The sequence below is a fragment of the Salmo salar genome, chromosome ssa19 (genome assembly GCF_905237065.1).
Source record: "Salmo salar chromosome ssa19, Ssal_v3.1, whole genome shotgun sequence".
NCBI classification, from domain to species: domain Eukaryota; kingdom Metazoa; phylum Chordata; class Actinopteri; order Salmoniformes; family Salmonidae; genus Salmo; species Salmo salar.
Window position 1 is genome coordinate 30,201,969 of NC_059460.1, and position 23,967 is coordinate 30,225,935.

At 43.6% G+C, this 23,967-nt stretch overlaps 1 protein-coding gene across 2 annotated transcripts in view; it reads left to right on the plus strand.

The window, feature by feature from the left end:
* Positions 1 to 286: 286 nt before the first annotated feature.
* LOC106578675 (SWI/SNF-related matrix-associated actin-dependent regulator of chromatin subfamily D member 3) overlaps positions 287 to 23,967 on the plus strand; it is a 62,305-nt gene continuing 38,624 nt past the window's right edge. For both annotated transcript variants that reach the window (XM_014157755.2, XM_045702199.1), the window contains exon 1: positions 287 to 502. In XM_014157755.2, coding sequence (XP_014013230.1) covers positions 491 to 502 — 12 coding nt within the window. In that variant the 5' untranslated portion in view covers positions 287 to 490. The remainder of the gene's footprint in view (positions 503 to 23,967) is intronic.

Genomic DNA, 23,967 nt, shown 5'->3' on the forward strand with positions numbered 1-23,967 from the left:
ATTTATTTAAATTGACTGATTTCATTATATGAATTATAACTCAGTAAAATCGTTTAAGTATAATTTCCACTGCATCTTTCAAAAAACGCGCTACAGACAGCTCGTCATCCTTTGTGCCTTTTTCATTAAACCATTTGCATTAAGAGACTAACATTCCCTAACGGTTTACATCTCTTGTGAAATATTTTAGTGGGCAGACAGTGTGTGTGTGTCAACGGCAAAAGCGGTAATTTGATGACACTCCCTCCCTGCTAGTCGCAATTTTTTATTATATTTTATCTCCAGCAGACCCCGCGCCTGCGCTTCTTGAAACGAACTAAGCTTCACCAGACCCCGCTCCATCCCCTACTGTGTCTACAGTTGCCGATGTACCAGTCTACCTAATGGGGGAGTGATAGAGTAGCGGTGTGGAAGTTGAGGAGTGAACACCGCACAGATCTTCAGGAACATTATTTCAGTTTGCTTGGAGTGCACAGACTGGATCTCAGCAATGGAGAGAAAGGTAAGAGTTGTGCCCGCAGCACACTTTTTGTTGTATTGTCTTGACATCTGTTTTCTGTTATACTATGTGCTCACCCTGCATAGTGAGAATAATTTATTTTCCACCATTATAGAACTCATTCTGCGTTGCCAAACCCACGGCACCAGAAGGCATATTGCCAGCCGGATTAGTGCGCACAGTAGTTTTCGACTGGGTCTAGTTGATTGTGAATTTGAAAATCTTTTTTTTATGATGAATTGTTTAATCTACCCTTTCATTTCCATCATTATTCCACGAAAAGCCTATGTTTGTATGTTATTGATTGACAATCCTACCGCATGTAACCAACTTGAAAATATGGGTGTATGTATGCATCATCATTATACAGCAGGCCAGGCTATACAATAATTGCACCTCACCCCGCCTTAGTCTCGAAAACCCGACTATAGGCAACACAGTGACTACGTTCGGTTTTTCAAGACTACTCACCCCTCCCTTGAACCTCCACCCCTCGCCGTTTTCACCCACTGCAGACACGGCCGGCTTGTTAACCTTGACTTGTGTGAGAAACAGACACTTGATTAGAAATAAGGTGGATGCACACTGTATCCGAATCGAGAGTAGACCGACAGACGAGACAACACTCCCCTTCTCTGTTTGACGCATGTAGAACAACAAACGTGTGAAATTACTCTCATTCACTGCTCTCTTCTGCCTATGCCCTATGGCTATGAATTAGGCTAGATGAAATTGACATGGACTTTAGCCTATTTGTTGTGTTGTATGACTACAATTCCCACGTTACATCAAGTGTCCTAAAACCTATTTACATGGTAGCTACATTAATAGTTAGTTTGTAGGTTGTGCAATTATACAATACACAAATAATTGTATAATAAAGGCCCGAATGCTGCCGTTTTTATACCAATATCAAATCATTTCTGGTTAACAATTAAGTGCCTTGCTGTAATAGTTTTACATTAAAACTGACAAATCTCTTTTTAACTAAAAACTATTTCTCAAAGCAAGAATTTAGCTCGGACTGTGTGAGTGGGGAAGAGAACTGAAAACGATCTGTTATTGGCAGAGAGGTTTGGAACTATCTCTGTTATTGATTTATTAACCAATTTACTGTATGGTGATGTCACCAGGCATGCCGAAACTCCTGCCCATGCAAACCACTACAGAAGGTCCTGTGTAGATTGATAGGTACTGGTTGAAAATACAGACTTGCCTAGTTAAATAACACTTTTCCATTGTTAGTTCCATCAGCTGTTGTACAATATGATACACAACACAGGAAAAACAGACTACTCTGGGCCTTTAACATAAGATTTGTAAACAAACCCCAATTGTGGCTTCACACCCACCCACTCACTCACTATGTAATTATTGTTTTAGATTAGAATATTTAATTATCCTCATTTGCAAATGCTTGAAAGTGTGTATACCACAAACGGGCGACAGTTGTAAGTATTGAGTACTGTTTAATAATTGTAATTTCACTGTACCTAAACTGCCTTTGTGGTTTTTGGGAATTGAATGTAAAGTGGGACCACTATGGGTCGGTAAGCAGCCTTATTGAACCCACTGCTCTGAGAATTATCCCAAGCTTATCATCAAGTTCTTTATCGTTGGTGGATATGTTTCTCAGCTGTAATGGTAGACCAATTTTTTGGGGGGGAGACAATATAAGACAATATACTAGAACAATATATTAGAACATATATTCAACCTTTATTTGCAAGTGTGTCTCTTTATCCTGTTAGGATTGTGTTGGTTTAGTGATGTAAGGGGGTGGTAGTTCAGTAGGCCTCAATGTAGGCCACAGTAGACTGGTAGGGGATGAAGGCTCATAATAATGGCTGGAGAAGAGTGAATGGAATGGTATCAAACACATGGAAACCACATGTTTGATGTATTTGATACCATTCATTCCATTCCCGCCATTACTATGAGCCCGCCCTCCCCAATTAAGGTGCTGCAAGCTGCCTATGATGTGGGCCTTTCCTTTGCCTGTGGCTCAGTGGTGTTTGCAGAGACAGGGACATGTGGAATGCACTATAGCATTCTGGCCTCAGAAGCCTTCTGCATCGATGCATAGCAGGATCTCATGAAAAGGGCAGGAGCACAGAATCAAGCTCCTATCTATATCTACTGTATTTTGGGGTCTTGATTAGTTGTAATGTTAATACTCACTGTGAGACTAGTGCTAGGAGTAGCTGTGTGAGATGCAGTACACGTTTAGACTGTGCAAAGCTGTCATTAATGCAAAGGGTGGCTACTTTGAAGAATCTCAAATATAAAATATATTTTGATTTGTTGAACACTTTTTTTGGGTTACTACATGATTCCATATGTGTTATTTCATAGTTGTGAGGTCTTCACAATTATTCTACAATGTAGAAAATAGAAAAAATAAAGACAAATCTTTGAATGGGTAGGTGTATCCAAACTTTTGACTGGTACTGTATGTGGCACTTTCACTTGGTCTTTTAGCAAAACACTGTCAACTAGATCTGTGGCTCTGAATGTAGTGGTGGCATTTGTATTGATGATTATGTGTCCTATTTTGCTGCAAAGCATGTAAGTTAGAGGGCTATTTGTTTAAAGCTTTATAATTCACTATCCTAACATATTATATGTTATTAGAAACAACTGCTGTGGTCGTGATGAAGTTTTCAATCCAATGCATTTTGGTGATATGTATGCTCGGCATTCCATTCTTCCCTTGTGCTTAGATTCCATCAAGACAAAAAACAACAGTGGATTTCCATGCTTTAACCCGGTTGGAATGTGTGGCTTCTGTACTGTCCCTAGTGCAGAGTCAGCATTTCACCTTGCAATGTGTGGAGCTGCTGAAAAGTTTTCATTGGAAAATTAGTTGCAACGGCTAATGTGGCCTAAGAGTGGGAGGGCAAAAACCTCACACCAAGGCTGCAGCATAAAGCACAAACTTTTGAAAGATGATTTAAGTTTGGTTTACGTGTTGTTGTCTATGTACAGAAGAGGCGTGGAAGTTGTGGCGTGTGATGTCACTGTATAGGCTAGACATGACCCCCGAGAGTCAGCAGCAGTCATTGGTACAGACCAGTTTGTGAGCAGATCTTTTTACATCCACCTAATGTTTAAGCTAAGGGCTGTGAGTAGGGTAAACTGATCCTAGATCTGTAGTTAGGGGCAGCCTCTACCTCGAGCCCTGAGAGAGGGAGTCAGATGATCCACCCTGCTGCACCCTGTTAAAAGTCTGCGGAGAGAGATAAAGTCCTATTTGTATGCATGGGACTGTCACACCTCAAGAGGCCTGATGGAGTAGCTGCTTTCTTTTCACTGTACTGGATGCTTGAACATTAATAGAATCCCTCTACATCTCCCTCTCGCTCCTTCCCTCTTTCCATCTCTCCCTCCCTCCCTCTCTCCCTCTGTTCTGTTGAATCCAGAATACCGGTAGACAGATGACCCATCTTTCCAACAAGAGAGATGGAGGAGGAAAGTTTTGGTCGAGGGCCCATAGTTTTATTTTAGCTCATGACTAATGGTTTGGCTTCACAGCAGAACTTCTTCAGAACATGGCTTATACTGTACTTGAATGTAAGTACAGTATTGGTAATATCTTGACCCACTTTCTGTCATCCGGTTCAAGGCATTTCAGATTCTGCAATGACCTTGGATAACATGGGTCTAGGTGCCTTTGCAAGTCTTTGAAGCTTTGCCATAGGCCCTCAGTTAAAACTTGGACACATTTGGACCCCTCTCCCCAAATATTAGGTAACCCTATTGAATGGTCCATGGCTTTTGTGTTTAGGATTACTTGCAGGGAGAACTGGACAATGAGCACTTCCTTATTTGGCTGGCAAGGAAAGCCCTGGGCATATGAAAGAAGGGCCAAGCTTTTGTTACCTAGGAAACGAGCTACAGTATTGGCTTGGTAGACTTGGACTTGATAAGAAATGCTAAACTCACTGAAAGTTTGAATGTACAGAAAAAATGACATGCTAGAATAGTGTGCAAGTCAACATTATACAATACAGGAGGGGTCTTTCCACGAATTAGGTGCCTTTTTAAGAAGTGTAACCTAATTTTAACATTCTGTCATAAAGAGCAGAATCTCAAGAGGTTCAATACAAAAATTACTATAGTAAGTGCCTATTAAGTGAAAAAAGGTTAACCGTAACAGGGTTGATAATACATTTTTCAATCAGCCATAAATCCCCTTGTGACAGGGTGAATGAAAGCTTGTTGTGTGCAACAGGGAGTGGCAATTGATTGCAAAAAATGCGATTGTTAAAGCATTTCTTTCCTGTCTAACACAGGATTGACGTGTTATCGACCTGCTCAGTTTTCCACCACAAAACACCAGCAAATGGCCAAAAAGAGTAAAACCAGCTCAACTGCATTTACTCTATGATTTGACTATTGGATGTTCCAATGTTTCTTTTAACAAAAATATTTTTAAAAGGAAGTCTTACCGCACAGGATTAAGTGGGTTAAAATCTTCCTAGAAGTGACAAAGGGTTGACGGAGGGACATGTCAAACTACTGAATTTTGACACTTTAGCAAGCCTTTATTAATATAAAAAATCGGATTTATTGAATTATCCATGTGGTCAATATTAAAGGGCACTACATTTAATATAACTTGCTTTTCAAATCCAATATTGGTACACTTTCTACGCAAAAGGCACTTTTTTCATGGAACGACCCGGCTCCCATACTGTATGTGGCATTTCTTTAAATTTTTGTCATTTTAGCAGATGCTCTTATCCAGAGCAATTTACAGGAGCAATTAAGGTTAAGTGCCTTGCTCAAGGGCACATTGACAGATCTTTTCACCTAGTCGGCTCGAGGATTCTGACATTTTGGTTACTGGCCCAACGCTCTAAAGAGCAGGGCTACAGCACACAGAGCTATCGTAGACAACCCTGATGCTACGGCCCGAAGACATGAATAAGTACAAGAAGGCCCGCTATGACCTCCGCAGAGTCATCAAACAAGCTAAAGGACAATATAGGAATAAGGTGGAATCATATTACACAGGCTCCAACACCCGTCACATGTGGCAGAGGCTACAGTCCATTACGAACTGCAAAGGAAGACCCAACCGTGATCTGCCCAACAATGCCTCTCTATCAGACGAACTCAATGCATTTTATGCACGCTTTGACAACAACAACATTGAGCCGGGTGTGAGGGCCGTCACCGACCCAGAGGACTGGGTGATCTCGCTTTCCGACGCCGACGTGAGATGGGTCTTTAATCAGGTCAACACCAGCAAGGCCGCGGGCCCCGGCGGTATTCCAGGGTGCATTCTCAGAGCATGCACAGAACAGCTGGCAGGCATATGCACGGTCATTTTCAACATCTCCTTGTCCCAGTCTGTAATCCCCACATGTTTTAAGATGACCACAATCATCCCTGTTCCTCAGAACTCTAAGGCTTCCTGACACTATGATTACCGCCCTGTAGCGCTCACTTCTGTAATCATGAAGTACTTTGATAGGCTGGTTATGGCAGCCTCTCAAACAGAATGCTGTTCATTGACTACAGCTAAGCGTTCAACACCATTCTCCCCTCCAAGCTTGTCACCAAGCTTAGGACTCTGGGTCTGAACACCTCCCTCTGCAACTGGATTCTGGACTTCCTGACGGGCCGAAACCAGGTGCTAGAGGTAGGTAACATCACCTCTACCACACTGATCCTCAACACAGGGGCCCCACAGGGTGTGTGCTTAGTCCCCTCCTGTACTCCCTGTTCACCCACGACTGCGTGGCCACGCACGACTCCAACACCATTATCAAGTTTGCTGATAACACGACTGTGGTAGGCCTGATCACCGGCGACGATGAGTCAGCCTGTACGGAGGAGGTCAGTGACCTGGCAGTGTGGTGTCGGAACAACAACCTCAACGTCAGCAAGACCAAGGAGCTGATCGTGGACTACAGGAAACGGGCCATAGACTATTTTCTCTGCTGCCGCACGGCAATAGGTACCGGTTCATCAAGTCTGACACCAACAGCCTCTTGAACAGCTTCTATCCCCAAGCAATACAACTGATAAATAGATAATAAAATAGCTACACAGACCGAGTTTACCTTGTCTCTTTGCACACTCACAGGCAGTGGTGCAAAATGTTCTAAATTCTCATACTTGAGTAAAAGTAAAGATACCTTAATAGACAATGTCTAAAGTAAAAGTAGGTAAGAAGTATTTCTCTAAAAGTAAGTCTAAAAGTATTTGGTTTTAAATATACTTACGTATCAAAAGTAAATGTAATTGCTAAAATGTACTTAAGTATCAAAAGTAGAAGTAAAAGTATGAATATTTTAAAATTCCTTATATTAAGCAAACCAGACGGCACCATTTTCTTGTTTTTGAAATTTACGGATAGCCAGGGTCACCCTCTAACACTCAGACATCATTTAAAAACAAAGCATTTGTGTTTAGTGAGACCGCCAGATCAGAGGCAGTAGGGATGACCGGGGTGTTCTCTTGATAAGTGTGCGAATTGGACAATTTTTTTTGTCCTGCTAAGCATTAAAAATTTAAAGAGTACTTTTGGGTGGCAGGGAAAATGTATGGAGTAAAAAAGTACAGAATTTTCTTTAGGAATGTAGTGAAGTAAAAGTTGTCAAAAATATTAATAGTAAAGTAAAGTACAGATACGTAAGTAAAGTACAGATACCCCAAAAAATGACTTAAAACCTCTTAAGGATCAACCCCTTTTAAAAAAAAGTTTCATCTAAAATGACGTACCCAAATCTAACTGCCCGTGGCTCAGGCATTGAAGCAAGGATATGCATATTCTTGATACCATTTGAAAGGAAAAACTTTGAAGTTTGTGGAAATGTGAAATTAATGTAGGAGAATAGAACACATTACATCTGGTAAAAGAAAATACAAAGAAAAAAACAACCATTGAAATGCAAGAGAAAAGTCACCACATATTCAGCTAGGAAGCTGGAGGTAATTTAGATGGTGTCCACAAGAGGGCAACAGTGTATGTGCAACGTTTCAGACTGATAACGTCAAGAATGAGCAAGCTACATGTATGAAGTCACCCATGTGTCCTTCATGATTTGCCCAAATGTACCCAAGTGGCCTCCAAGTGGCCAAATTGATAAATTGATACATTTTCAAGAACATAACTATAGAAAACATACAAAAATGCTATGCTAATAAAAAATAATAGTTTACACACCCCCAGGAATGTCATACATTATGGATCATTAGCCTCCCTACATAAAATGTACTAACAGGAAACGCGACAAGAATGCTGATCCAATGTCTCCACAGAAGTGAAATATTTAAGATAAGGGCCAAGTTAGCAGCCAACACTGATCTAATGTCATAAGTGAACAAACCACACAAAGTAAAAAAATATATATAAAAAAATGTACACACTATTTACAATTACAGTATTTAGAACACAAGATTGTGCTGCTGGTCCCAAGTCTCTTTCTGCTGTAAGGCACTTACCATCCTCTACTTGTAGGCTGGCTGGGTATTCACACCTCTAGATGGCCAGGCGGGGATTTGTTGTGGAGCCAGAGAGAGCAGCAGTCAGACTAAGTGGAGGATGGAGGACTTGAATGTGGTCTCTTTGAAGTCAGTCTTTACCACTATTGAAGTTTTTTTTTTTTTTTATCAGTAAGAACTCAAGTGTAATACTTGTTTTATTGAACCTTTATTTTAGCAATACATCAAATAAACAACACATCTATAAACATATATTATATAGAGTGGAGAACACTGTGGTGAAGGTTGTGTACCAATTTTTAATTTTTTTATTTTTATTAACCTTTATTTAACTAGGCAAGTCAGTTAAGAACAAATTCTTATTTACAATGACAGCCTACCGGGGAACTGTGGGTTAACTGCCTTGTTGATGATACGATACGATAGAAAATAATAGGCCTAGACTTGATTTATTGCATGTTTCTGATCATTGATAGATGAGCAAACAAATTAATGAGCTACCACCTCCACGTACTTAATTGCCCAGCCAGAGACCAATTAACCTTTACAGAAGAGATTCAGTGAAACAAAATCACATTGACTGATTATCAGACAAGTCACAGGCTTTTGGTAGGGAGTAGGCTACTAAGCAAGAGAAGAGTAAAACAATCCACTTGTTAAGCTACATAACATGCAACATTTTCTAATTAGTGCTAATAGAGCCAACTTGACTAAAGAGGATGAGCAGCACTCACCTCAACTCAGTTAACATATCACGATTAGATAACTTTGGCAGTTTCAGTAAGCACAGTACCTGTCAGAGTGTAATGTGTGCCAAAGCCTCTTCAGCATTACGGCTATGCAGACTGCCGTTTTTGTGTTTAGGCTATACTTTTTCAAAATGACAAGGACAAGTTTGTCGGACAACAACAATAGAATGTTCATTAATGTTCATGATTTAATGGGTGCCAAAGCTGGTAAGATGAAAGGGTAAGTTTATACTGAGGGGTTGGCTGGACTTTTAAACACATTACTGCAATGATGACTGGGTTGGTTGGCAGAAATAAAAGTACAGGTCTTGTTGCCAGAAATACCTTTCAGATAAAATAAAAAAAAGTAAGCAAAAAGTTGCCGGGTTTTCTGTCTGAGACAGCCTGTCTGGGTTCACCAAGGCTGACCTATTTAAATGCAAACGCTCAGTACTGCGTCACTGCCATGTCCCCCAGAGCCATGCATCCAGAAAGAGTGTGCAGCCAGACAGTGTGCAGTGCAGCCGAGTTGCAAATGAAAACCATCCAGATATGGCCAGCAGCAGCTGCATGGATTGATGCCGGCGGTAAGGGTGATTTGTAATTTGGTTTGAGTTATGTTGATGGTGGGTGTGGTATTTGTCACATCTTTTCTAAGGCCAACCAGCACCGACGGAATGCAGTTTCTGTACAGTACTCTCTCATAAAAATAGCTAATTAGTACCAGAAAAGGGTTCTTCATTTTGTCCCTGTAGGCCCTAGGGCTGTGGTCACCAACCTTTTCTGAGTCAAAATGCAAGCCGAGATCTACCGCTCAGAATTGTTTTCAACATGACTTAAAAAACAAACCTATGCAACATTAACCTATTAAAACAGTACTATAGCAATGATGTTTGTGCAGTTGGCTATAGGCCCAATACATTATCACTGCATATTGGCTTTGCTTGAATTGCCTTGCCAATGCATTGTTTTCCGGATCATTAAATCAAAAATATAATAATAATCAGAAAAGATACATGAAAGTACAGTAAGTTACTGGCTATTAAGTTACTGGGAATTTTACAATAACTACCAGGCAACTAACTGCCATTAAGTTACTGTGAAATGCACAGTAACCTCTTAAAACTTAATATCTTTATTGTCACATGTTCTTACAAAGATTGCAGAACTGACAGTGTTAAAAGGTGCTCAACCTTTGACAAGATATCCATCAATGACTCAAACTGGTAAAACACTTCCACTGATGGTTGGAACAAATACAGAACATTTAGTAGCTTGTTGTTTACCATACTTTCACTGCAACCAGTAGCCTACCTTACAGAAAAATCACATGATTTCACATGAAATTTGAAATGTGAAATCATGTGTTTTTGGAACACTTCACGTGACCACGTTTTCATGTGTAGTTTCATGTTGTCACATGTTATTACATTAACTTCACATAAGATCACGTGAGTACCATAAGGGCTGTAGAGTACCATCAAATTACAGGAACGTTTTAACAGTGTAGCATTTCATGGCATAAAGGAAAACATGGTGTAGAGGGAAAGAACAGGATGGTTCTTCACAACCATCACAGCAGTAAAGAACCCTTCTGATATGCAAAATAAAATGGTTACACATATCATGCTCACCCCGGACATAGAACCCATCAATAACCTTTTTTGAGATGATGTAATATTCAATACTGTCAGACTCAGACAGTGCATGTTGAGCAAGATTTGCAACATTTTAATGAGCATCTTTGGGTCTCAAGCACATGCAGCATTAGAGCTGGATTGGGGAACCAACGTCAGTCCTGTCTGACCCGTTTGTTTCCAGTTCATTTCACCCCATTTCCTCCTCAATGTCCCATTTTGGCATGGTGAATTAACCCAGATACTTTAATCATAGACTCAATCAGTTTATTTCGTATACCTTCCACTGATGTTGTCTCTCTTCAGTTTTTCTAGATTTGGGTTATTTGGTAACCCAGTGCTGGGTAAATATTGGACAGAACACACGCTGGGTTATTTTGACCCAGCCATTTGGGTTCTGTGAATAACCCAACATGTTGGGATTATCCAAACAGGTTAATTTAACCATCAATTGGGTTTTTATTCACTTTCAGGCTGGGTCTTTTTTAATGTAATCCATAGGTTATTTTCAGGAGGCGTGGCTTATTATGGGTGTGGCTTTCAGGTGGTTATTTTTGGCCACCCGTGAAAGTAAATGTAATTCCTGTTGATCATGTTATGTTTGTATACTACAAATTTCTACTTTCCTTTAATATTTTGTCACATGTAGCCTAGTCCTTGATCTCTAGGGTATTCTACCACAATATGTAAATAATAATGTTATTTAAAAAATTACAAAGTGATCACTATCCCAACATTGGGATAAGCATAGGCTCTTAACTCATACACTTGTGTAAGCCTCATTAAACTACAGAAGTGTTCAACCTTAACAGTTGATAACAATACAACAGAACAGATGTGCTGGAATGCCCCCAACGAAGCCACTCCTCCAGTCTTCTGATCTGACCCACTGTGTCATGCATCAACAACCCAACCTTGCTCTTTTTAAAGAAAACAACCTAACCTTGCTCTTTTTAAAGAAAACAACCCAACTAAGTGACTGAATGCCTACAACCCAGCAGTTGGGTCATCCAAACAACACAGCATTTTTTTGGAGTGTATCCTGGACTGGGAACAGTCTGATAAAAGGCCTCCTTCTGATCCTGGGTTGCATCCCAAATAGCACCCTATTCCCTACATAGTGCACTACTTTTGACCAGAACCCAATGGGAATAGGGTTCCATTGGGACTCAACCCTGTCCTTGTTCTGTCTGCTCCCTCTTCCATCCGGCCTGGGCAGAATGGTGCTGAAGGATCAGGGCTAATGGGCTGGATAGCTTTATGCAGACTAGGCTACAGTACAGAGGGGGAGGGGAGACTTTCTGTAGCGAGAGGAGAGGGTTGCCAGTGCATATTCAGAATATTCCCAATACTATTTTTCTGAGATGAGATACCTGGCTGGGTCTGGTACATTCATGATGGCTGACTGTCTATGATTCTGCGTTTCACTGTGGATCAGTGTACTGTACTGGGCTAACCCAGCAACACAGTGCTGCTCTGAGGTCCTGTAGGGGAGGGGTGGGACTGGACTGTACAGTTGCGTCCCATGGGACCTGGTCAAAAGTAGGGCACAATATAGGAATGGGATGCACCCGACTTCTGACTTTAGCCATGTCTCCGTCTATAGCTACTGTATCTCTCCACTATGGGCTTTACAGAGCCACATATCTGGCTCTGCCTATGCAGAGCCAGATATGTGGTTTCGCTCAACACCCATCTCAAGTTTTGACTTGATGTAGTCTACATTGGCACTAAACCAGCAGCTACTGTTACAGTTAGAATAAAGCGACTGCAATATTTCCACATTGTCCCAGTTTCTCATTGGCTCCAGTTTAAGTCCCTACCTGTAACGGAAAGGTAGGACACGTGGTTGCTATGGTGACAGCAAACAGGAAATGCCCTCAGGTATTATCCAGAAGCCTTCCTGCAGTGTGTTGAGTGTTGCTGCCCGCCTAAGGCTGCAAGGAAACTCAGCTCATTGTGAGGCTGCGGACAGAGTCTCCATCCACTCTCACAATGTTCCCTTTCAGTGCAAGGGGGCAACTGCCAAGGAGCTCAACCGTAAATGCTCTCTGGATAAAGATGCTTTGTTCCAAATAACTCCCGTGGCAACCAAAGTCTTATTCTAAACTAGTCCCAAATCTGTAGCAGGTCAGGTCCTGAAACCACCCCTGGAATGATGATTTGCTAGACTTTTATACTGGCTATCAATGCATGCAATCATTCACCTGTTAATAGTATTAGGCCTATGCTTACTCTGCATAGAATGATACTTTTCCTGCGTGTCATCAAGTTTTTTATCCTAATGGAGTTTGATAATATATATTCTATTACTATCCTACTACCTATGACTACCTTATGCTAATATATAATATTCTATTACTATGCAAGTATTTTCTGTGCAACTTGAATTCCAGTTTGTACCAGTCTGACTATTACAAATCTGCAGCTACAGACTTTATTCCATACACTTGTTTCTTCCTGTCCCCTCGGTCAGTTCCCCCTCTCGCACCCCAACTGTGACAATAACATGAAGGAGTTTGTGTGTACTCTCTAACATTCTGTGTATGTGAAGGGAGCACCATACTGTAAAACAAGTGTCAGCACTTTCTGGAAGAAATCTTTTATGTTCCCCCTATTTCTCCCTCTCTGACACCTTTCTCTCTTTCATTCTTTCTCTCATTCTCCTTTCTTTCTCTCTTCTCATTGTTGCCTTTCTCTAGTGAATGCTTGGAAAATGTAGACAAAGCGGGTGTATTGAGAGACTGGCTTTGGCCAGACTGGGTATGGATTTTCCCGTTTCTTTGATCAGTTTATTGTTACAGTGCTACAACGGCACTTTGAGCAGCGCTGTCAAGTAAAACCAATCGTTATTCAGCGAGTTGGCATTGGCGTCTCGGAATCACATTTAGTTTATGGCTGCATACTGGAAACCAGGACTTTTATAGTTGTGAATAGATTACGATAGATTTGGAACGATTTAATTCTAGCCTGTTCAATTTGGAATATTTATCCACCAGATATTGGATATGTTCTCTGTTTAGACTGGGATTTTGACAGTGTCGTCATTGATGACCCCTCGCAGTATAACTAATGATGATGAATTGATTAAACTGTGCTGCAGTATGCTCAACATGGTCTTCTGTGTGCTCAGTGTCTCTCGCTAGTGTTTACATAAGAATAGAGTGGCGAGGAAGCCGTGTCCGGAAGCGACTTCACCATTAATTTTCTGGATTCAAAGTTATCTCAAACATCGTTTTAAGCTTTTGTTTTCACATTGACAGTTGCAGCTGATTTCAGGATTGTAATATTGATTCGCTCTCCTTATACGTGTGTCATTCTTATGTATTCGTTGCAGTCTCTGAATTGTTTTAAGCAAACTTATTTTCCGCCAGCTCCTGATATAGGGCATAAAAACGACCTCGCCATGGCATTTCTCATCCAAAAAGATTTCACTGCGACCTGCTGCTGATTGTCAGGCAGTGAAAGCAGGCTGTTGCTGAGTGATTGGTGGGGAGTTCCGGTTGGCCGGAGGGGGGTGGGTGTGTGTGTGTGTGTTTTGAGAGCACTATAGCTATTGGCTGAGGCACGTAAACTAGAGGGAGCAGTACGTCGTGACAACTTTATACCAGTTGTAGGTTGGTTATTTAGAGAGTCAGTCATTTATGGAGAGGCCTATTTCCAACTGGAAACTACTTTGGGGCATTACATACATAAGCTCGGAGGTGGTTTAAACTGCATTCTAATGTTGACTTTGCTTAAAGACAACGGTATCAAGCGAAGTTTTTTTTAATGCATGCTCAGTTATTGGGTCTCGGGGGCTGCCCGAGTGGAAATTTGAAATGGAAGTTATGGAACTCCCTTGCGTGGTTCTTTTAATGGGGAAAAGTCCTCAATGAAACTGACATTAAATGTGGAGAAATGATACATTTGCCTCTGTTGGCCATCAAGTAGCCTATTATTTTATATGCCATTGTAGGCTACCATTTGATAAAATAAATATGTTGTGTATATACACTGCTCAAAAAAGCAAAGGGAACACTTAAACAACACATCCTAGATCTGAATGAAATAAATAATCTTATTAAATACTTTTTTCTTTACATAGTTGAATGTGCTGACAACAAAATCACACAAAAATAATCAATGGAAATCCAATTTATCAACCCATGGAGGTCTGGATTTGGAGTGACACTCAAAATTAAAGTGTAAAACCACACTACAGGCTGATCTAACTTTGATGTAATGTCCTTAAAACAAGTCAAAATGAGGCTCCGTAGTGTGTGTGGCCTCCACGTGCCTGTATGACCTCCCTACAATGCCTGGGCATGCTCCTGATGAGGTGGCAACCGCACCAGCATATGGTCTCACAAGGGGTCTGAGGATCTCATCTCGGTACCTAATGGCAGTCAGGCTACCTCTGGTGAGCACATGGAGGGCTGTGCGGCCCCCCAAAGAAATGCCACCCCACACCATGACTGACCCACCGCCAAACCAGTCATGCTGGAGGATGTTGCAGCCAGCAGAACGTTCTCCACGGCGTCTCCAGACTCTGTCACGTCTGTCACGTGCTCAGTGTGAACCTGCTTTCATCTGTGAAGAGCACAGGGCGCCAGTGGCGAGTTTGCTAATCTTGGTGTTCTCTGGCAAATGCCAAACGTCCTGCACGGTGTTGGGCTGTAAGCACAACCCCCACCTGTGGACGTCGGGCCCTCATACCACCCTCATGGAGTCTGTTTCTGACCGTTTGAGCAGACACATGCACATTTGTGGCCTGCCGGAGGTCATTTTGCAGGGCTCTGGCAGTGCTCCTCCTGCTCCTCCTTGCACAAAGGCGGAGGTTGCAGTCCTGTTGCTGGGTTGTTGCCCTCCTACGGCCTCCTCCACGTCTCCTGATGTACTGGCCTGTCTCCTGGTAGCGCCTCCATGCTCTGGACACTACGCTGACAGACACAGCAAACCTTCTTGCCACAGCTCGCATTGATGTGCTATCCTGGATGAGCTGCACTACCTGAGCCACTTGTGTGGGTTGTAGACTCCGTCTCATGCTACCACTAGAGTGAAAGCACCGCCAGCATTTAAAAGTGACCAAAACATCAGCCAGGAAGCATAGGAACTGAGAAGTGGTCTATGGTCACCACCTGCAGAACCACTCCTTTATTGGGGGTGTCTTGCTTATTGCCTATAATTTCCACCTGTTGTCTATTCCATTTGCACAACAGCATGTGAAATTTATTGTCAATCAGTGTCATAAAATAAGTCGTACTCATCCTTAAAAATGTCGTACTGGAGAGAAGAGGACCAAAACGCAGCAGGTATGTGCAGGCTCATCTTGACTTTTATTAACTATCAAAAATGAACACCCAAAATAACAAAGAACTCACGAGAATGAACGAACAACCAACAGTCTGGCAAAGCATAGGCTCAACACAGAACAATTCCCCACAACCCCAAAGACAAACACACACACCTATATAGGACTTCCAATCAAAGGCAACTATACACACCTGCCTTCAATTGGAAGTCCCAATCATCAACCCAACATTTAACAAACACAAACCCCCTGCCACATCCTGACCTAGACTAAGCAATACGCCCTCTGCTGGTCAGGACGTGACAGTACCCCCCCCTCAAGGTGCAGACTCCAGGATGCACCTAAAAAAGAAAAACAAGAAAATCCCCAATACCCCAACAAAAACCCAACAAACAATAACCCCTAAACCATAAGGGAGGGAAGGGAGGGTGGCTGCCGTCAACGACGGCACTGTGCTACACCCTCCCTCCCCAACCCACCTATCCTGGAGGTGGCTCAGGTGCAGGCCGTTCCAGGCAGTCGGGCCACTCTGGCAGCTCGGGACAGTCTGGGCAGTCTGGCAACTGGGGACAGTCTGGGCAGTCTGGCAACTGGGGACAGTCTGGCCACTCCGGCAGTTCAGCGCAGTCTGGCCACTCCGGCAGTTCAGCGCAGTCTGGCCACTCCGGCAGTTCAGCGCAGTCTGGCCACTCCGGCAGGTCAGCGCAGTCTGGCCACTCCGGCAGGTCAGCGCAGTCTGGCCACTCCGGCAGGTCAGCGCAGTCTGGCCACTCCGGCAGGTCAGCGCAGTCTGGCCACTCCGGCAGGTCAGCGCAGTCTGGCCACTCCGGCAGGTCAGCGCAGTCTGGCCACTCCGGCAGTTCAGCGCAGTCTGGCCACTCCGGCAGGTCAGCGCAGTCTGGCCACTCCGGCAGGTCAGCGCAGTCTGGCCACTCCGGCAGGTCAGCGCAGTCTGGCCACTCCGGCAGGTCAGCGCAGTCTGGCCACTCCGGCAGGTCAGCGCAGTCTGGCCACTCCGGCAGGTCAGCGCAGTCTGGCCACTCCGGCAGGTCAGCGCAGTCTGGCCTCTCTGACGACTGTTGACTGGCGGGCAGCTCTGACGACGACTGTTGACTGGCGGGCAGCTCTGACGACGACTGTTGACTGGCGGGCAGCTCTGACGACGACTGTTGACTGGCGGGCAGCTCTGACGACGACTGTTGACTGGCGGGCAGCTCTGACGACGACTGTTGACTGGCGGGCAGCTCTGGACTGGTGAGACCCACTGGAGGCCTAGTCCTGGGAGGTGGCACACGATGGACCAGGATGGGGAGACCCACTGGAGGCCTGGCCCTGGGAGGTGGCACAGGATGGACCAGGATGGGGAGACCCACTGGAGGCCTAGTCCTGGGAGGTGGCACACGATGGACCAGGATGGGGAGACCCACTGGAGGCCTGGCCCTGGGAGGTGGCACAGGATGGACCAGGATGGGGAGACCCACTGGAGGCCTGGCCCTGGGAGGTGGCACAGGATGGACCAGGATGGGGAGACCCACTGGAGGCCTGGCCCTGGGAGGTGGCACAGGATGGACCAGGATGGGGAGACCCACTGGAGGCCTGGCCCTGGGAGGTGGCACAGGATGGACCAGGATGGGGAGACCCACTGGAGGCCTGGTCCGAGGAGGAGGCACAGGATAAACCGGGCTGTGGGGGAGCACTGGAGTTCTGGTACGGACACTCTTTACCCACACTCCAGGCTGAATGCCCACTTTGGCCTGGCACGGGCGGAGAGCAGGCATTGGGCGAACTGGACCCTCCCAGCGCTCTGGAGACACAGTGCACAACGCCGGCGCAGGATAAGCTGGACCGAGGAGGCGCACTGGAGACCAGACGCGCTGAGCTGGCACCATCCGCCCTGGCTCGATGCCTGCACTCGCATGGCACTTGCGGGGGGCTGGTATGTAGCGCACCGGGCTTTGAACGCGCACTGGGGACACCGTGCGCTCCACAGCATAACACGGTGTCTTACCAGTACCACACTGCTTCCGGTAAGCACGGGGAGTTGGCTTAGGTCTACCACCTGACTCCGCCAATCTCAGCGTGTGCCCCCCCCAAAAAAATTGTGGGGCTGCCTCCCGTGTCCGTTGCGCTCCCTTGCCTCGTACCAGCACCTCTCAGCTCTCGCTGCCTCGATCTCCCACTGCGGGCGGCGATACTCCCCAGCTTGAGCCCATGGATCACCTTCGTCCAGTAATTCCTCCCATCTCCAGGAATCCTGAACGATCCTCTCCATCTTCTCCAAAGTCCATGAGTCCTTCTCCTGGTGCCTCTCCTTCCTCTGCTGCTTGGTCTGTTTTCGGTGGGGAATTCTGTCATAAAATAAGTCGTACTCATCCTTAAAAATGTCGTACTGGAGAGAAGAGGACCAAAACGCAGCAGGTATGTGCAGGCTCATCTTGACTTTTATTAACTATCAAAAACGAACACCCAAAATAACAAAGAACTCACGAGAATGAACGAACAACCAACAGTCTGGCAAAGCATAGGCTCAACACAGAACAATTCCCCACAACCCCAAAGACAAACACACACACCTATATAGGACTTCCAATCAAAGGCAACTATACACACCTGCCTTCAATTGGAAGTCCCAATCACAACCCAACATTTAACAAACACAAACCCCCTGCCACATCCTGACCTAGACTAAGCAATACGCCCTCTGCTGGTCAGGACGTGACAATCAGTGTTGCTTCCTAAGTAGACAGTTTGATTTCACAGAAGTGTGATTGACTTGGAGTTACATTGTGTTGTTTAAGTGTTCCCTTTATTTTTTTGAGCCATATATATATATATATATCTCCCACGGTTGGGATGGTGTTCTTCGGCTTGCAAGCATCCCCCTTTTTCCTCCAAACATAACAATGGTAATTATGGCCAAACAGTTCTATTTTTGTTTCATCAGACCAGAGGACATTTCTCCAAAAAGTACGATCTTTGTCCCCATGTGCAGTTGCAAACCATAGTCTGGCTTTTTTATGGCCGTTTTGGAGCAGCGGCTTCTTCCTTGCTGAGCGGCCTTTCAGGTTATGTCGATATAGGACTCGTTTTACTGTGGATATAGATACTTTTGTACCTGTTTCCTCCAGCATCTTCACAATGTCCTTTGCTGTTGTTCTGGGATTGATTTGCACTTATCACACCAAAGTACGTTAATCTCTAGGAGACAGAACGCGTCACCTTCCTGAGCGGTATGACGGCTGCGTGGTCCCATGGTGTTTATACTTGCGTACTATTGTTTGTACAGATGAACGTGGTACCTTCAGGCATTTGGAAATTGAACCAGACTTGTGGAGGTCTACAATTTTTTTGAGGTTTCAGGTGATTTATTTTGATTTTCCCATGATGTCTAGCAAAGAGGCACTGAGTTTGAAGGTAGGCCTTGAAATACATCCACAGGTACACCTCCAATTGACTCAAATGGTGTCAATTAACCTATCAGAAGCTTCTAAAGCCATGGCATTCTTTTCTGGAATTTTCCAAGCTGTTTAAAAGGCACAGTCAACTTGGTGTATGTAAACATCTGACCCACTGGAATTGTGATACAGTGAATTATAAGTGAAATAATCTGTCTGTAAACAATTGTTGGAAAAATGACTTGTGTCATGCACAAAGTAGATGTCCTAACCGACTTGCCAAAACTATAGTTTGTTAACAAGAAATGTATGGAGTGGTTGAAAAACGAGTTTTAATGACTCCAGCCTAAGTGTATGTAAACTTCCGACTTCAACTGTCGGGGCGTGGTTGCAAAGGGCATCAGTGTCTTAACAGCGCAATTTGCCAAGGAAAGAAACTCTGAGCGCAGCTCTATCCAGAAATCTGGCAGTGGCTTCTGATTAAATGAAATTTTCACAGAACCGCTTGTCGCAATTTAGATTAGACTCTCTTGTTCAGATATCAGTAAGTGGACTGGAGGCAGGGCATGCAAGGGATAACGAATCCAGTTATTTGTGTCATCCGTTTCGGGAAAGTACCTGCGTAATTGCGCACCCAACTCACTCAGGTGCTTCTCTATATCACATTTGACATTGTCCGTAAGCTTGAGTTAATTTGCACACAAAACAATCATACAATGATGGAAAGATCTGTGTGTTGTCCTTGTTAATGCAGACAGAAAAAAGCTCCAACTTCTTAATCATAGCCTCAATTTTGTCCCACACATTGAATATAGTTGCGGAGAGTCCTTGTAATCCTAGATTCAGATCATTCAGGTGAGAAAAAACATCACCCAGAGAGGCCAGTCGTGTGAGGAACTCGTCATCATGCAAGCGGTCAGACAGGTGAAAATGATGGTCAGTAAAGAAAACTTTAGGCTCATCTCTCAATTAAAAAAAAAACGTGTCAATACTTTGCCCCTTGATAACCACAGCACTTCTGTATGCTGTAAAAGCGTTACATGGTCTCTGCCCATATCATTGCATAGTGCAGAAAATACACAAGAGTTCAGGGGCCTTGTTTTAACAAAGTTAACCATTTTCACTGTAGTGTCCAAAAGGGGGATGAATAATTTTGCAATACACTGTAAATGGAATAATACTCTTATTGCAATGTGGATGGCTTATAAAGAGCCTTTGGTTGTACAGGGAACAACACCCTCTTCGAAGAAGTAGGAGGTGAAGATCTCCGGCACACGGATTGCCTCTCTTGCTGCGTTGTTGGACCCCATCCTTGACACATCCTGCAGAGCAGCAGACTTCTCCTCTGGCACATGGCGGTGAGCTGCAGATCCCCACCTGGTTCTCGTGTCCATCCTCATGAAGTTATGAAGGACACAGGTAGCCTTCACGCACCTGAATTGGCCCTGGTCAACCAACCGTGCAGTGCCCTACTACACGGTAACTGTAGGCAATCATTTTGAAGGAATCTCCAGTTACAATGTAGGAATATGGAAGATAATATCATTATTAGACTTTTACATCACCAGGTCATTGTGGATTACTAAAGTATAATATCCCTTATAACAAATCATGATAACATTGGATAGATAGATAGATAGATAGATAGATAGATAGATAGATGCATGTGACAATAGCAGGATCATATCAAGGATAGCATCCCAAATGAATACATAAATACCGCTTGATGAGTTCATCATTTGAATTGGTCCCGTGTGGCTCAGTTGGTAGAGCATGGTGTTTGCAATGCCAGGGTTGTGGGTTCGATTCCCATGGGGGACCAGTACAGAGAAAAAATGTATGAAATGTATGTACTCACTACTGTAAGTTGCTCTGGATAAGAGCGTCTGCTAAATTACTAAAATGTAAATTGGCTGTGTAGTGCTAAGGCAAAACAAAAATTTACACCCCTTTGTGTCCCCAGGACTGAGAATCACTGCTCTTCATTGGGACCTCTTCATTTGCAGATAGGCTTTCACAGTTCTTTATATCTGAGGACGGAGAACCTCGCAAGAAACAGACTTCATTATGCTCAAATTGGACGGACCGCACTGAATATTATGTTAGTATTATATCCGTCCTCACTTCTAGGGACTGGAACTACACAAAAGTACCTGCCCTATCCAGAATAGCCTACTCTCTCACTTTGACAGTTGGGGCTACTATCCTTTCACCCTCCTCCATGGCTGTCAGCTAGCTACCTACAAATGCATTTGTAGTTTTTACAATGATAAATACATCAAGAAAGCTAGCTAATATGAAGTTAGGTAGCTGGTGATATTTAATTAACTTAGCTAGCTATCTATACAGCATGTAAAGTTGGCTAGATAGATAGATAGCTAGCTAGCTACGTTAGCAGCTCATTTGAGTTATCCTGCACTGTAGCTAGTTAGCTAATAGTACATCGTTTTTTTTTACATTTTCTAAATGTATTTACTAACTTGAATAGGTTCTCCCAGCCATGTGGACGATTGGAAACAGGGAAGCGAAGTGTGTTTGTCACCAGAGCGTTTTAGAACATATTAATTTTTACCCTTGAATAAATTCATGAAATGGAGAATGGATTAAACTATTTACCCATTTAATAACCAAACCATACAAACTTGCTATGCTGAATTATTGACGCACAATTGAACGTGCTGCTATATGCTGCCGTATGCTGCCAGCACGCCCACAAGTGAGCCACTCTGGGCGGCATGTGGCAATTTACCGCGTGCTAGTGTACAGGAGCCATAACTTTTTCACCGCCTCCCACTACATATTCGTGCCACCAAATGGTCCCACCATCTCCTCTTCTCACCCTTTTCCCCGGTTTGTAGTCTTAACATCTGGCACATAATAACAGCACAATTGCCCAAAAATAGATTATCATTATTTTCTTTATGTTCGTCCAAGTGTTTCTTGCTCAGAGATTTCAAGATCCTTTGTCCAACTTTCATCACTCAAACTCACCTGTTGGATTTATCTATAGATATGTACATGCACAAAGGGGATTTATTTAAGCAATAAGGCCTGCGGAGATGTGGTATATGGCCAATATACCACGGCTAAGGACTGTTCATAGGCACGACGCAATATACCACAAACCCCCGAGGTGCCTTATTGCTATTATAAACTGGTTTCCAACGTAATTAGAGCCGTAAAAATAAATGTTTTGTCATACCTCTGGTATACGGTCTCATACCACGGCTATCAGCCAATCAGCATTCAGGGCTTGAACCACCCAGTTTATAATTACAATTTTAAACCTGGTTCGAGCCCTGAATGCTGATTGTCTGAAAGCCATGGTATATTAGACCATACTTTGTATTTTAATTTTATTTAACTTTTATTTAACTAGGCATGTCAGTTAAGAACAAATTCTTATTTACAATGATGGCTTACCTCGGCCAAACCCTAATGATGCTGACTTCAATCTTGGTTTCATCAGACCAGAGAATCTTGTTTCTCATGGTCTGAGTCCTTTAGGTGCCTTTTGGAAAACTCCAAGTGGGCTGTCATGGGCTTTTTACTGAGGAGTGGCTTCCGTCTTGCCACTCTACCATAAAGGCCTGATTGGTGGAATGGGAGAAATGGGAGAAACCTTTTGGAAGGTTCTCCCATCTCCACAGAGGAGCTCTGTCAGCGTGACCATTGGGTTCTTGGTAACCTCCCTGACCAAGGCCCTTCTCCCTCGATTGCTCATTTTGGCCGGGCGGCCAGCTCTAGGGCGGCCAGCTCTAGGAAGAGTCTCTTCCAAACTTCTTCCATTTAAGAATGATGGAGGCCACTGTGTTCTTGGGGACCTTCAGTGCTGCAGAAATGTTTTGGTACCCTTCCTGAGATCTGTTCCTCGTCAGAGGAGGAAAAAAAGGGAATAAAATATATAAATAACCATTTTTTTATATAGATTTTTAAGGGTACAAGACTCGATTAATCTGGCTGTGTTGGCAATATCACTGCATACCCATGACCAAGTGGGGAGAAGATGCCCCTTATCACAGTTCCGAAATGTCCAGCCAATCCTACGCCTGAATGTCCTTGAGTGGCCCAGCCAGAGCCCGGACTTGAACCTGATCGAACATCTCTGGAGAGACCTGAAAATAGCTGTGCAGCGTCGTGCCTCATCCAACCTGACAGAGCTTGGGAGAATCTGCAGAGAAGAATGGGAGAAACTCCCCAAATACAGGTGTGCCAAGCTTGTAGCGTCATACCCAGGAAGACTCGAGGCTGAAATCGCTGCCAAAGGTGCTTCAACAAAGTACTGAGTAAAGGTTATGAATACTTATTTAAATGTCATATTTCAGTTTTTTTTTTACTTTGTCATTATGGCATATTGTGTGTAGACTGATGAGAAAAAAAACACAATTTAATTCATTTTAGAATAAGGTTGTAACGTAACAAAATGTGGAAAAAGTCAAGGGGTCTGAATACTTTCCGAATGCATTGTATTTGTTGATTAAATCTGACTTTCTTAATATAATGAGTAATCCAGGAATGTCATAAGTTTATTGACTCAAGAAAATATCAACTCTGCAGATCTCAGTTATTACAATGAATGGCTAAATTACTTCCGGACACTAAGGGTCCACGGAGCTCCTTCTCACCACTCTATTGTGTCTGTCTGCCCATTCAATCAGACGGACACTGTAGTAATGGTGGTTCGGTTTAGGAATGATCATTCCTCGTGCTCCTTCATCATTGCACTAAAGGGGCAATCTGGGATTCAATTTCAACTCATTTAAAAGTCCAAAAATGGATGTTCCCTTTTTTTAAATGTCAAAAAGGAGAAAGAGTGTGGAAATAGATTATTCATGACTGGGTCTAGTATATTTCCACATTCCTACATCACACTGCATCCGTCAGTGAGGGAGGGGTCCTTTTTCATTTAAGCAGACTGCGTCTATCCTAGACAGGGGTGTCTGCTCACCAGTATGTG